Source organism: Vigna umbellata, chromosome 9 (genome assembly GCF_029865625.1).
Source record: "Vigna umbellata cultivar VRB3 chromosome 9, Vumbellata_1.0, whole genome shotgun sequence".
Lineage (NCBI taxonomy): Eukaryota > Viridiplantae > Streptophyta > Magnoliopsida > Fabales > Fabaceae > Vigna > Vigna umbellata.
The window spans coordinates 37,146,438-37,161,784 of record NC_142173.1 but is presented as its reverse complement, the minus strand read 5'-3'; the positions used below and the strand labels follow the sequence as shown (position 1 = coordinate 37,161,784).

The 15,347-nt window shown below is 32.8% G+C and overlaps 1 protein-coding gene across 1 annotated transcript; it reads right to left on the bottom strand.

Annotated features, from left to right (window-relative positions):
* Window positions 1-9,256: 9,256 nt before the first annotated feature.
* Window positions 9,257-14,482, bottom strand: LOC148193416 (uncharacterized). Its single transcript, XM_088099053.1, has 2 exons — window positions 11,131-14,482; window positions 9,257-9,887 (listed from the first exon to the last, which is right to left on the bottom strand). Exons 1-2 carry the CDS (start codon window positions 13,760-13,762, stop codon window positions 9,550-9,552), a joined length of 2,970 nt encoding a protein of 989 aa, XP_087955179.1. The 5' UTR covers window positions 13,763-14,482; the 3' UTR covers window positions 9,257-9,549.
* Between the last annotated feature and the right edge of the window lie 865 nt (window positions 14,483-15,347).

Genomic DNA, 15,347 nt, shown 5'->3' with positions numbered 1-15,347 from the left:
CTTTGCGCAAAATAGTCTCCCCCTCATGGCTATTTATAGTCCAAAAATTTTACTATTCATCAATTGTTTTAATATTATTTATTATTTTAATATTATTTTATTATATTAATTTCTTAATCACCACTTACATAATGGATTCCTCAATAATGCCTTCAAATCTGAATGCTTTCTCTATTATCAATATTTTAAATTTTATTTTACTTTTTCGTTTTTTTTTTTACAAAAAGGTAAAAAAGAGTTTGAACTCATCACCAAAATTTTCTACCAATTAAGCTACTAAAATTTCTTATTTAACTTTCCACATTTTATATTATAAACTTATTATATTTTTCATTTCTAAAGAAATATATTTTTATTAGTAATAAAATTATAAATATTTTTCATGGGTATTAGTGAGGGTCACCAATGTTTAAATTAAAATTCAAAGCATTATATGACTTGAAATTTTAAATTACGAAAATATATAACTCATTTTCTTAATTTAGTAGCTATATAGATACAGGTTTACACTCCTTTCATTACTCTTTATTTTATTATTATTTCATTGCTATGAGCAAAGGTTGCATGTCGAAAATTGAAATTTTCATCTACATTTCTTCTCCGATACTCTGTAAATATTCATCTTTGGATGTTAATACTCCGCCAGTTCTTCATATCAGAAACTCAATAAGGCCATAACGATTTACTAATTTTTGTAAAATGTAAATTTCAATAAAATAATAATTGGTCATAATACAAGGTCAAATTTTATTTTGAAACCAATTTGCATAACGTAGTTGTTCAATAGATAAATAAATCGTACTCTAAGAATTGAGAAGGTGACGTAGACTATCCAATAATAGCCTTAAAATGGTTTCATACGAAGAGTGTTGTGGTAACAATTATTATAAAGCAAGTGAATTCAATTCTTAGTATTGCCATGGCTCAAACATCTCGAATACATTTTCAAGCATTATTAATAGTTCCACCACTTGCCTATAATACTATTTTTATATAGAAAACACACTCGATGTAGGTCTCCAAAAGTTAAAGCCTAAAAAAATTTTAAGATTAATATTTTTCTATTAAATTAATTATAAAATTATATGTAGAAAAAAGAAACTTCAATTTTTTTTAGTATATAATATACCTTTATTAAATATAAATTTATATTTGATGAGACTAAAATTTAATTAAATTATTATCACTATTAATTTTATTTCTATTAGAAATTATATTTAATGAGTTGAAAAAAATTCAATAAATTATAATTTGGATTAGAAAATAAAAGAATTATTAGTTATCGTATTATCTTGAAATCAGTTTTTATTTTTTTCTTTTATTTTTATGTGACTTCTCATTTACTGATTTCATTCATTGTCTCTCCTTGCTTTTTCTAGAGATCTTTTATTGAGATTTTAGCAATATTTTTATTCTTATTTTTAATTAGTATGTTTTTCTTTGTATTTATATTGATGCCGTTTTTATTCTATTTGTTCAATTTGTATTAGGATTAAAAAGGTATCTTTTGTTCGGTTTTGTTTTGTTTTTTTACTTTTCATGTATGGGTTTAGAGAGTTTTAATGCATATATTTTGATGAGAGCTTGAATTTTTGTTTAGATTGAATTGTGAAACTATTAACTTGTGAATCATGGAGATGAAATATTTAATTAAATAAGCAATTAACACAGGTTAGGATGGTAAAATAGTGTGAAAGTTAAATGAAATTAATTATAACAATTTAATAGATAATTTTGTATTAAAAGAGCTCAAAAAATTAACTAAAAGAACTCAATTTTAAGTTTGTTTTAGGCTTCACAAGCCCTTGAGTCGCCCTCAGTCAATCCACTACCACAATATTAGTAAAGTCATTAAAAGAAGGGAGGTCTCCAATAAAATAGATGTCCTCTTTCGAAAACTTTATTTTAGAAGGTTGTATCAAAGCTAATGTGAAGTTGTTATCAAGGTTCGAATCAACAGATTTTACGTCAAGTTGTTAATCACTATAAAGAGTGATTAACTGTTTCACTAAAATCAGTTTACCAATTACCATAGGATGAATAGAAATTAAAAATAGCAAAAACCTTTTGTTCGACAAACGAACAGAAGAACATTCCTTCAACAAACGAACCGGAAGAGACAACTCTGCTAACTTGAAGAGAATCACTCCGACCTTTGACACACAAAGCGCGAGTTTCTCCTATTCACAAGACTTGACAAGAGTAAACACTATCACTTGAGAACTTCCTCAAACAAACTGTATTCTCTAATGGCATAGATTAATCCTCCAAAGAGTTTGACAAAAGTATATATAGCCTACTGGTCTGAAACTGAAGAGACGTATTACAACTGCCAATGATAATCGATTATTGTAAGTGATAATCGATTATATGCGAGACTTGGAACAGTTACGATATTAACTCTTCAAACGATCGGCTCTAGTTCTTCACCTCGTTCCTCACCGCCTTCCATCATTTGGCTCCCTTCTTCTTCTCTCTCACAACTTTCCACCGTTCAGTGCCCTTCTTCTTCTTCTCTCTCACTATTGTCCACCGTTCGGCTCAACCTCTCTCCGCCTTCCAATTTTTAACATTTTATTCTACAGGAATGTTTTTAAACTGAATACAACAAGGGTCTTCATATTTTTCACTTTGTAACATCATCAAGAGACCAATGCTCCTCATTGGTAACAAAGGTGTAGTGTTCTCAGTTCAGTCCACACACAAGGTTCTTTAGGTGAGAAAACTTTCCAGAATCTATTATTTCCCATTTATAAGTTCATACACATTGTGGGTGCTAGTGGAATAAATTCTGGAATTGTATGGAAGAAATTCCAAACCCTTGGAATTGATTGTATTTGGTTGAATTGATTTCGTGTCAAGGAAGATGACGTAGATTATTGTGAATGTGATGATCTAGTCATGAAATAAAATGGAATCGATTTTGTTTGTTCATTAGGTATGATAGAATATAGTTTATTTATTCATTGGTATGATAGAATCGATTATGGTTGCACGCAAATCGATTCTATGTATTTGATGAAATAAACATGAGATTGAATTGATCCCATTTTCTCAAAACATGTAGCGGAATCGATTATATTCTTTCACATGGAATCATAGAATCGATTATGTTTGCGAGAGAATTGTTTCTATGTATTTAATTAAATTATCATTGAAATCAAGCTTGTCAAGCTAAAACTGAGCTTGTCAAGCTTGTTTGTCAAGCTTGCTTATGAAGCTAAACTGAGCTTGTTGAGCTTATGAGTCTTCTCGAGCTGAAACTGAGCTTTTTTTTTTGTTTTCTATATATATATATATATATATATATATATATATATATATATATATATAATATATATATATATATATATATATATTCTTTTATTGTTTATTATATCGTAGTTTTATTGTTTATGAAATGTTTAATATATTATTTCTTTTTTCTTCGTGTGTGGTGTGTTAACAACATTTTGATCCCCGGCAACGACGCCAAAAATTTGTTGATGAATCGATAAGTGTACCGAATCGCACAAGTAATATAAAATGGTAAGACCAAGTATCGTATCTCAAAGGACTCTCGGCACTAGACAATCGTGTGATAACTTGATTAATTAAGACTTAAAGAAAACAAGATCATTGGTTTCAAATGCAAAAATAGAAAATTAAATATGAATGCAGTTTGATCAATAGCAGAATAGCACAGTGATGAACGAATGTTGTTTTTAATATGAGATGAGTATGTTGTTGGGGTTAGATTTCACCAAGTTCCCTCTCATGTATGTAAGAATTCTTCTTTATGCATTAATATTAATGTCAATCACTAAATCACTTAAACTCGATCCCTCGGCGAAATAAGTTTGTCCTTAATTACCAGTTCATACAATTCCTAGCATTATTAGTAATTAATTATGAAGATCAAGAGCTTAAGACGACCAAGACTCATACCCCCATCCCTGAGAAGTATTACTCTTGGGAGTAATTCAACAAGAACTTGAATTGTAAGGAACATCCCTGCACTCATGCAATTCATACATCACGCAAAGCATGCAATAATCAAATATGAATTACTCTAACAATTAATGAAAAAAAGCATATATTATTAAGAATCAATTCAAATACATGAGAGTTCACAAGGTTACATCATCCTCCAACAACAAATAGAATTTATTTCACCATAAACATGGTGAAACTAGATGAATAATGGAGAAGAATGAGATAGAAAAAACCCTAGAAAGAGAATAGGAGAGTTGTCACATCCCTAAATCTACCCCCAAGGGGTGAAGAGTGTGTTGTTGTGCTCCTCCTGCCAAAGATACAAAACCTAGGACGTCTAGGTCTTTTCAATAGAGCGAAGACAGAACAGAAACAAGGCCCAGGCTCGTGTCACTGGCGCTCAAGCTGTAAGACCCTTGAAATTTGTTGTAATTAAGATACTAGATATTTTTGAAATAAAAAAATAATTTTATGTATAAATGCTACAGTAAAATACGTATAGTGCTACAGTAAAATATGTACAGTGCTACAGTAAAAATACCTCGTGAATCATGTGTTACTACAGTACTGCTACAGGAAAAACGTAGTACAAGCTACAGTACCGCTACAGTGAATAGTAGTACAGCTATAGTACTGCTACAGTAATTGTAGTACAGCTACAGTACTGCTACAGTAATTGTAGTGCAGCTACAGTACTACTACAGTAACCCCTAATTTCAACTATAAAAAGGGGTGAGAAATGAAGTTTTAGGGGAGGAGAGTGAAATTGAGTAAAACTTTTGTCAAAAATAAGGAGATATTAGGAATAGAATATGAGTTGTAGAGAAGGTAGCGAGAGCTTCTGAAGAAGTGCTCTTCATTCAGAAAGGAGCGAGAATCAGGTAAGGGAAGTCACTCTTGAATCTTGAGTATACAATACTTTGCTTTTTGTCTAATCCTAAATCTTGAATATGGAGTATTTTGTTTCTGGATGATCTTGAATTTTGAATGAGAACATGCTTCTATGATGAGACCCAAGTTTGATGGTTGTAAAACGTGATATTGATTCTGTTATGCTAATTGTACGTTATTATTACTTAGAACATTTAGTTATTCCTTTTGCAATTTTGGAAGGATGAGAAGTTGTCTAACCGGCTCTGCCAGATTCAACTTCTTGTTTCCCAGACCTTTTATTGTTTCTTATCTCTTTATATTATATTTTTGGAAGGATGAGAAGTTGTCTAACCGGCTCTGCCAGATTCAACTTCTTATTTCCCCAGACCTTTTATTTCTTATTTATTTATATTGTATTTTTGGAAGGATAAGAAGTTGTCTAACCGGCTCTGCCAGATTCAACTTCTTGTTTCCCCAGAAATTTTATTGTGTTATCTATTTTTTTTATTGTATCTTTCTGGAATAATGGGAAGTTGTCTAACCGGCTCTGCTAGATTCAACTTCTTGTTTTCCCTGAATTTTTATATTAAGATTATTTTGATGGTAGGGGAGCTAATCCTTTCTTACATATGATATTTATACATATTATGATCATGAATATGAGTTATGAACATGTTAAAATTTTGGTTATGGTAGTTATCTATTCACTTGTGTAAATTTAGTTTTCATGATTATAATTTTTCTTATTTTCGAGTTACTGTGGTAAAACATTCCTTTTAATTGTTTTTACCGTTGGATTTAGCTAAAATTTTAATATATGAATCCTAAGACCTATTTCTTCACTTTGACCGTTCGGATCATTAATTAAGAGTCTGTACTTGGAGAAATAAGTTCTACATGTTTGAGTAAATTAATTACCCCTGTTATTGTGTTACTGAGTCCTCTCGGTAAAATATAAATTCTGTTCTATTTGACCGTTAGATCAACCTGAAAATTTGATATATGATTCCTAAGATATATTACTATAATTTGACCGTTCAGATTCGTAATTAGAAGTCTATGTGTTGAGAAATAAATTTCGAAATTTTGAAAAGTATGATGAACACTATATTTTTTGTTCTTAAGTTATCATGTAAAAACTTCATATATATTTCATTTACCATTACATTGAGCCCAAACTTTAGTATGTAGTTCCTAAGATATGTTGATGTATCTTGGCTGATCTATGACCTTTGATTGGTGAAAATATGTTGAGTTATACTCGTTGTGGGAAAAATGAGTTTATAATATGAAGTATGATATCAGGCAATATGTTTAATTTATTGACACCAAAACGGGTTATTGTCAATTCATGATTAAAGAATGAACATGATTGAGTTAGGTGGATAAGAGGATATGAATTGTTGATTTTATGAAATGTTGGAGTGGATATAAGAAATCATTACTTATGCAATGATTTTTACTACTGGGAGTAGTATGTTCGGTTTATACCATGAGAGCTTGATATGAGCAAAGTAACACCCGAGGTTTATGAAAGCAGGCAGAAAGTGGTCTGGCCATAAGGCTTTGACATAAACATATGATTCGTAAGTTTTATGAAAGCAGGCAGAAGTGGTCTGACCATAAGGCTTTGACATCAACATATGATTCGTAAGTTTTATGAAAGCAGGCAGAAAGTGGTCTGACCATAAGGCTTTGACATAAACATATGATTCGTAAGTTTTATGAAAGCAGGCAGAAAGTGGTATTGACCATAAGGCTTTGACATAAACATATGATTCGTAAGTTTTATAGAAGCAGGCAAAGAGAGGTCTGACTATAAGACTTCAGAAAGTAAGACATAGTATACAGGTAAGGCTTAAGGAAGTAAAGCAGAGAGCGGTCTAACCATAAGGTTTTGTGAGTAAGCATGGTATACTTGTAAGGTTTATGAAAATGAGAAAGATGATTTTGAAGAAGTTAAGAAAAAAAATGAATGAATTAATGACATCGGGATAATGGTATTTATAAATTGCAGAAATACATGATTGAAACATTTATATTATAAGTAAGTTTAATGATTGTATGATATGGTTGGCTTACCCTTATTTGTTTGTGCTATGATCATATAACTCATGTTATATGTGAGCAGATAATGTTGCAGATGCGGTTGAAAAAGCTTAGAGATGATGAGAGAGATGCGGGGAAAAACTTTCAGGGATTTTTGTAAAAAGAATAAATTTGCATTGGAAAAATATGTTGTGTAAGACTTATAAGTTTAATTTCGAATTTATGTTAAGTGGTGAAGACTATATTGTTTAAAGTTTGCAAGTTTGGAATTGTATTTTAGAAGAATTGAAATAAAGTTTGATTGTTTATATCAGATATCAAATTAATTTAGTCTTTACTATGAGTAATACCCTTTAAATTATTTGGGGTGTTACACAAGCACCCCACTTAAGCCTCCAAAGGGGCACCCAAGCTTCGTGCTTCTAGTGCTCAAGCGCTCCAAAAGGGGTGCACGGGCAGTGAGCGACACTCTTATGCGCTTAAGCCTCCAAAGGGGCACCCAAGCTTCGTGCTTCTGACGCTCAAGCGCCCCAAAAGGGGCGTCCAGGCAGTGAGCGACACTCTTTTGCGCTTAAGCCTCCAGAAAGGGCGTCCAAGCTTCGAGCACTCCTCCCTTCTAGTGCTTTTTCAGGCCTTTCTGAGCTCCATCTCCATGACACTTCATCTCTGTTTTCCATATTATCTCATTTCTTGCCAAAACAAGGAAAATTAGTCATAAAACCATCAAATTCAACCTCAACTCTCTTATTCACACAACTTAACAGAAAAACATGATTCCAAACAAGTTTCTAAACAGAAAAAGATGTATTTAGTGTCAAAATTAAATCACAGATAACATTATTTTTAACCATTATCATGGTGGAAGACATCCAAAACTGTGGTTCTTGGTAATCTTATATGAAGAAGTGGTAGTTCCGGTGGTTTATTGTTTATTACTTTTTAAGAGGTTAAATATAATGAAAATTGTTACTTAATTTAATTTTGTATGTTGATAAATATCACTTAATTCTTAATAAAATATTTATTAATATATTATTATTTTTTAGTTAATAAATAGTTACGGTGTTAATCATGGAGGTTTGTATGGTAATTATTTATTACTTATATATGTGATTTTAGTAAATACTTGTGTGATAATTATTTATTAGTTATATATAATACTTATATATTGTTTAATTAGGTTATATTAATTTTAGTTGGATATAATTCATTAAATTTAAATAATGTAGTAATTTATTATATAAAATTTGACAGACGTATTTTATATCATTTAATTTAAATTAATTGAAATATAAAAAACATATAAATCAAATTTAAATAAGAGAAAATTGGTAATTATTTATTTTTATCAATTAAAACATTTTTTTATTTATAAGTATGAGAAACTTACCTTTCAAATCTTTTCGTTATCTTTTCAAATCCTTTAATCCTAACAATACTATAATCTTCTTTCCATCACTTTAAGTCCATCTACATCTATTTCCCAATCCAAATACCTTATAATCCAATTTGCTTATGAAACTTCACATCGCTCATGTCTCATATTTTCATTCATTGCCTTGAGAGCAGGTGATTTTGGCTGGAAAACAGAACACAACGTACGTACACTTAAAGTTTAGTAGCTATCTACAAAAATATTTGCATTTTTATATTTAATTAAAAAAACATTATTATTTATAAAAATTTATGATTTTTAGTTTAATGTAAAATCTTTTTAGTATTTTTGTTAAAAAAAATGGTTAAATATGTTTTTAGTCCCTAAACTATTGGTCGTTTCTAGTTTTCGTCCCTCTTTCGTACAATTTGGTCCTCATTCTTTTCGAAACGTTCGTTTTAGTCCTCGAAAACTAACACCGTTAAAATTTGGTTCTCATTTAGTCAACAAAATGAGGACTAAAACCAAAGTTTCGAGCACTAAAACGAACGTTTTGAAAAGAATGAGGACCAGATTGTATCTTATTTTAAAAGAGGGATGAAAACCAGAAACGGCCAATAGTTTAGGGACTAAAAACATATTTAACCCAAAAAAAAATCATTAGCCGATAATTTATTTTAGTGACTCAACGAACATGATACAAAATTGGTAAAACATTCTAAAAGTTTTAAGATTTTTTTCTTTTGTATAAAAGATCTTTTCTTTGAGAAAAATATGTCCCATTGTAAAATAGTGGCATAAAAAAAAATCACCACTAGAATAGTTATAATTAAAAAATATTTCTTTCCAAAGAAACTCTCTGACATGAAAGAGATTCGCACTGTAATCTGTCAGGCATTATTTTTAATTCCTTTATTCATATATATATATATATATATATATATATATATATATATATCAATATATATCAACAAATAACTGTAATTAAGTAAAAATATAAATGTTTACTCATTCCAAACAAAATCCCTATGTATTATACAAACTTTTAACAAGCTATGGACAGTTTAACATTAATTCTAGCTTTCCCATGCATAACCATATAAACTATAGTGACTCTCTTGCACCCATTGAAGAGATGCCAGTAAAGTAAAAGGGAAAAGAAAAATAACATTAAAATTTCATTTAACAAACTAGTTTGGAAACCAATACAAAGGATATATGTATCAAGGAAGAAGTCATTCTTTTCTTTGGAAGTTGTTCTCTTTTACTGTTCTAGATCACTGCATCTGAAATGTATTTGGTTGTTTTGCTTGTGCAAGCATTTCAACCACTTCTCTCATGGTTGGTCTTTCCACACTGTGTTCATGAACACACAACTTTGCCACAAAAAACACCTGCTTTGCTTCAGTCAAAGGAATGTGATGTAGCCTCTCATCAAGGATCTTCATCACCATCTCTTTGTTCCCATTTGTTTGCATCATGATCCATTGAACAATGTCTAATCCATCTTCCCCAAAGTTTCCCACTGGTCTTCTCCCTGTTATGAGCTCTAGCAGCACCACTCCAAAGCTGTAAACATCACTTTTCTCATCCACTTTCAATGTGTATGCATATTCTGTAACAAATAAAAACCACTAAAAAAATGCAATATTTCAACAGTAAAGTAGCCCTACTAGACTTGATATCACACACATATATGATGATGTTAAATTTTCACACAAACATGTATAAAATAATGTTAGATGGTCATTATCCATGTCACTGGTTTTAGGAATTAAATGTTGCAATAGAATGGTATAAGGTAAAAGGATGAAATTATTAATTTAACATTGAGGAAAAAGTGGGTAAGTTAAAGGAAGACTAGTCCAACATTATTTTACAGATAAAGGGAAAAGCTTCGTTTTGATTTTCCAAAGTAACAAGTGAAATTTCTAAAAGATAACCAACTTGTGTCTTGTGCCTAAATTCTTCAGGTTTCTTTTTCATCTGGGGTTTTGAGAAAGTGAATCATAGATCTCGATCTGAAACTTTGTGGGGGGTAAAATATATGCATTTGGTTAATGTGCATTCAGTGACTGTCACTGATATGAAGATGGTCAAAAAGGGAGGGCTGTGATTTGTTCTGGATTAAGGGTTTGTAGTTTCAAGGCATGCAAAAAAGCAAGCACACACCCAGTTAGCGTGAAAAATAAAAGTGAAAAGAATTTCCTCTGTGTTAGTGGAGCCTTTACTGGTCAGTCTAGGAATCCACGTACATGGTGTTGGACATTGTGGTCCCATAAAAAAGACCAAGTACATGCTACAGTGGCTACGGAGGGGAAAAACCATTTCTGTACCCAAAAAATCAATCACAAGTGCATTTAACACATGAAAATTTTTATTTTATCCTTGAAAAAAAGAGCCTCTATAATCATTCTTCTTGTTGCATGCTAGCATTTTCACTCATTTCATTTGGCCAAACATACTTACTGAACAGCTATGTCCTCCAAATATTTTGGAGGGAAAAGCTCTTACAAGGTCACATATTTATCTGTCAGTATGGTACTGTAATTTGAGGACTAAACAAGTAAATATATATTTTTTATTAATTAAAATGACATGTTAATGAGAACCAAAAGTAGATTTAAGACTAAAGATTTTCAGTTTAAAAGAAGAGCTCAAACTTTTCACCTTCAGGTAAAAATTGTTCGGACCATGTGTGCTGACACTATAGTATGCAATAGTTTTTATTAGGTGTTAGGTAATAATGTCTTCAACTTGAAGTTAGTGATGCTAGAAAATTGAACTGAGCCAGAAGATATAACCTGAAGTTACCAATCATGATTCTCCAATTATATGTAGTTGAATATTTAAAGTACCTGGAGCAATATAGCCATAGGAACCAGCAATGGAAGACATGCACTCTGATGCACCATTATCTTGCATGAACTTGGCAAGCCCAAAATCAGCAACATGAGCCTCAAAATCAGAGTTGAGGAGTATGTTGTTTGACTTGACATCTCTATGGATTATCAAAGGGGAACAATCATGGTGCAGATAACAAAGTCCTTTTGCAGCTTCTATAGCTATTTTGAGCCTAGTGTCCCACTTGAGAAACTCACCTCTTTTCCCATGCAACACTTCCCCCAAGCTTCCATTTGGCATGTAATCATAGACAAGCAAATTGGTCTCTCTGTTTGAGCAAAATGCTAACAACCTCACAATGTACCTATGTCTGATTCTCCCTAATGTTCTTATCTCTGCAGAGAGGCCATTGTCATGAGAAGATCCTTTGTTGATTCCTAAGAGCTTCTTCACTGCCACTTCCTCTCCATTTGGCATGGTTCCTCTGTACACAACCCCAGATCCTCCTCTTCCTATGACATTGCTTTCCTTTATGCAACTTATGATGTCCTCACTCCCATACTCCAGCTTCTGGAATGCTGTTAACTTCCATGAATTGGAGTGCCTCCTAGTCTTTCTACTTTTGATTATGGCCAAGGTTACAAACACCAATGAGCACCCCAACAATGCCAATGCAAAAAGGAACTTGAACTTCCCAGGCACCCCATGTTTTGCACTCTTTTTTTCTTGAGACTCCAGAGTAGATGTTGAAGAAAGGTTGCATGGCTTGGAGTCATAACCACATAGATGAGGATTACCCACAAAGGATGTAGAATTAAAGATTGAGAATTGCCCCCCCTCCGGTATTGAACCTGAGAAGTTGTTGTGAGAGAAATCTGCTGTAGTTAAGCCCTTCATGGTCCTAAGTTCCTTGGGAAGGCTTTGGTTTAGGTGGTTCCATGAGACATTGAGATAGTTTAATATGTGGATTTGAGCAATTTGAACAGGAATGGGACCTGATAGCTGGTTTTGGCTGAAATCTAAATAGGTGAGTAAGACACAATTACCTAGCTCGGGTGGAATAGTACCTGAAAAGTTGTTGACACTTATATCAAACTTGAGGATGCTTTTCAACCTCCCTATAACTGGTGGAATTTCTCCACAGAGTCTGTTTTCACTAAGCAGAAGAATTTGCAAGTTTGGAAAATTTGAAATTGAGGCTGGAAGAAACCCTGAGAAGCGGTTGTTAGATAGGTTCAACTGTGCTAGTTTGGAGGGTGTGCTGCTTGTTGATTGTGGTAAGCCACCACTAAGATAATTGTTCTGAAGCTCCACAAGTAAAAGTTCAGGCAAATAGAGAAACCCATGTGGCAATGGCCCGGTTAAGTAGTTCTGACCCAAACGGACTCTTTGGAGTGTGTGGCATTGACCAAGATCCTCAGGCAAAGATCCAAACAGAAAGTTCTTGAGCAGGATCAAAATTTTCAGCCTCTTTCCAAGGCACAGAGATTTTGGCACCAAACCAGTGAGCTTATTTGTTGACAAATCAAGCTCAACCAACCGGCCATTCTGGCCAAGATTAGAAGGAATCACTCCAGTGAAGTTGTTCTGCCAAAGCTTGAGAGTCTCCAAGTTTGGTAGCTCAGAAATGAAGTGAGGAATTTCTCCATGCAGCTTGTTTATGAACAAGTTCAAGAGGGTAAGCTCTTGAAGGGCTGAGAACTCATCAGGGATGCCTCCTGTGAGCATGTTGAATGATAGATCAAGAGCTTTTAATCCAGTCAAGTTTCCCAGCTGGGGAGGGATCGAACCACTCAGCTGATTTGTTTGCAAGAAGAGAGTGTCTAACTTCTTCAGGTTTCCCAACTCAACAGGAATCGGACCTGTCAAGCTACAGTTTGCAATGTCTAGATGAACCAAATTGGTGAGCTTACCAAACTCTGGAGGGATTCCACCATCAAACTGATTATAGTATCCCAAGAAAAGATGAGTCAAGTTGGTGAGATTCCCAAGCTCACTTGGTATGAATCCTCTCAAATCATTCCCTGCAAGGGACAGATACTTGAGCTGCCACATGTTTCCATAGCTTGGAGGGATTTCCCCAGAGAAGTAGTTCCCTCCAAAGTTCAAGTGCTTGATCTTTGGGAGATCAGTGACACCCAGAGGAAGTGACCCATTGAAAGCATTGTCATAAGCATCCACCACTTGGAGCTCCTTTAGCTGGGAGAATTTCCAACTCAAATTCCCACTGAACACGTTTGCAGACATGTTGAGGAATCTCAGCCTTGGTAGCTTGTGAATGTCACTTGGAAACTCCCCAGAGAAGCCATTTCCCTGGAGTGACACACTCACAAGGCTCAAGAGTCCTGTGATGACAGGTGAAACTGACCCTGAAACATTCAAATCTGATATGTCAATTGACACCACAGACCTGTTGTCATGGTCACACTGAATGCCATACCAACTGCAAAGGGACAAGTAGTTTGACATGTCCCAGCTTCTGAGAGAAGAGTTAGCAGCTCCAAAATCTTGCTTCATGGAAACAAGGATTGAAGCTTGCCTTCTCAAGGAAAGTTGAAGTGAAGAAACACAAGCAGGACTAGTGAGACAAACAAGGAACAAGAGCATGCAAAAGGGTACAAAACTGAACGAAGAAAGGGTAGCCATTTTGTGAGAGAGAAGTGGCTTAGAGGAGTAGAATATGAATGAAAGAAACCAAATACACTATGAGAGGGAAACAGAAATTACAACATTTCATAGACCTTAAAAGGTTTATCTGGTTATACACAAACAACACAGAATGATAAGATTAATTGTCTAATGAAGAGCATAGAAAGCTAAAACAAACAACACTAGCAGCATCCAATGTTGTTCTCTTTCTTTCCCTTAACACTTTTTCTTCTTCACATTCACAGCACACACTTACACACACTGCTTTGGTGTCATCTTTAGCTTTTAAAAAGCAAAAGCAAAAGCAAGTGTTGTTGGAGTGGAAAAAAAATTGTATATGGATAACCATTAACCACAGACAGATTCATCACCCAATTAATGTTTAGTGTTCCACTTTGTGTCGGTTTTTGAAACCAGATTCAGCAGTTTCCTTTGCTTTTTCATTTCACATAATTTTCCTCTCTCTGATTTGTGAATGAGAGGGTCCAACATGGCAGCTGATTCAGATTTGGAATCTTCTTTCATGCAGCTCTAGTGACATGAACCATCCATGGACATCTTTAAGTACCAGTCATGGTCTAGAATACAACTTTTACATCAAATTTAAGCGTTTTTTGTTTCTGCTGAAGGTGTGTGTCTGGAAGCACACTACAACTTTTTCGTCGAAAAGCAAAAGGAAGAACATTGAGAAGAAATTGAAAGGGGTTCAATCATAACAAACCACTGTTGTCTTTGTCCCAAAATCAAATGAGTTAGTTAATGCAAAAGGTCGACACATTATGATATGTTTGTTTTCACTTATCTATAACAAAAAGCACCTATTTTTATTAAAACAAAAGTGCTTATTACCATTTTTTATCTATTTATTAAAGTAAGCAGAAATTAAAACTTGCTTATTCTGATAAGTTATTTAAACAGTTTATCTAAATAAGTAGATACATAAACAAAATAAACATAAAACAATTTCTACTTTTATAAAAATCACTTTTTTTGAAAGCACTTGTTTTCTGTCTAAACAAACTACCCCTTATATATATATATATATATATATATATATATATATGCTTTTAACTTGCTCACAGTTGTTTAGTTTTCTATTATGGAAGTCATAATTGCCCTCTATAAATTAAAGTGCATGAGGAATCAAATGGTTGGATCTTGCACATGATTAGCATCATAATTAATAATTAGATGTTAACTATAAAAAGGTAAAAAATCGATTATATTGGAGTATAAATGGATAGATTTTGTGGGATTTTGCTTCTGAAATGGGGGATGTGTAAAATAAAATAAAAAGTGACGTGTATTTTATTGTTGAGTAAAGGTAAATTAGATTTCCGACTTACTTTAATAAAATAAACACTACATGTAGTTTTACTTTCTCAATTTTCAAAATTTATTATAAGTTAATTACATTTTTCTTTGAAACGTACGATAAATTTGGTTTTAGCTTCACAAGTTTTAAAATAAAAATTCTAGTTCCTCAAATTAAAAAAAAAATACATATTGCAGTCTCTATATATTAAAATTAGAAAACAACAATAATTTTCTAAAATACTTTTTAATCTCTTAAGTTTGGGTT

What these genes read in the sequence shown, in the direction of transcription:
- LOC148193416 (XM_088099053.1), bottom strand. Translation starts at nt 13,762, where the DNA reads ATGGCTACCCTTTCTTCGTTCAGTTTTGTACCCTTTTGCATGCTCTTG. An exon ending in CTATGGCTATATTGCTCCAG is followed by an intron (nt 9,888 to 11,130) that starts GTACTTTAAATA and finishes TATTTGTTACAG; the next exon opens with AATATGCATACACATTGAAA.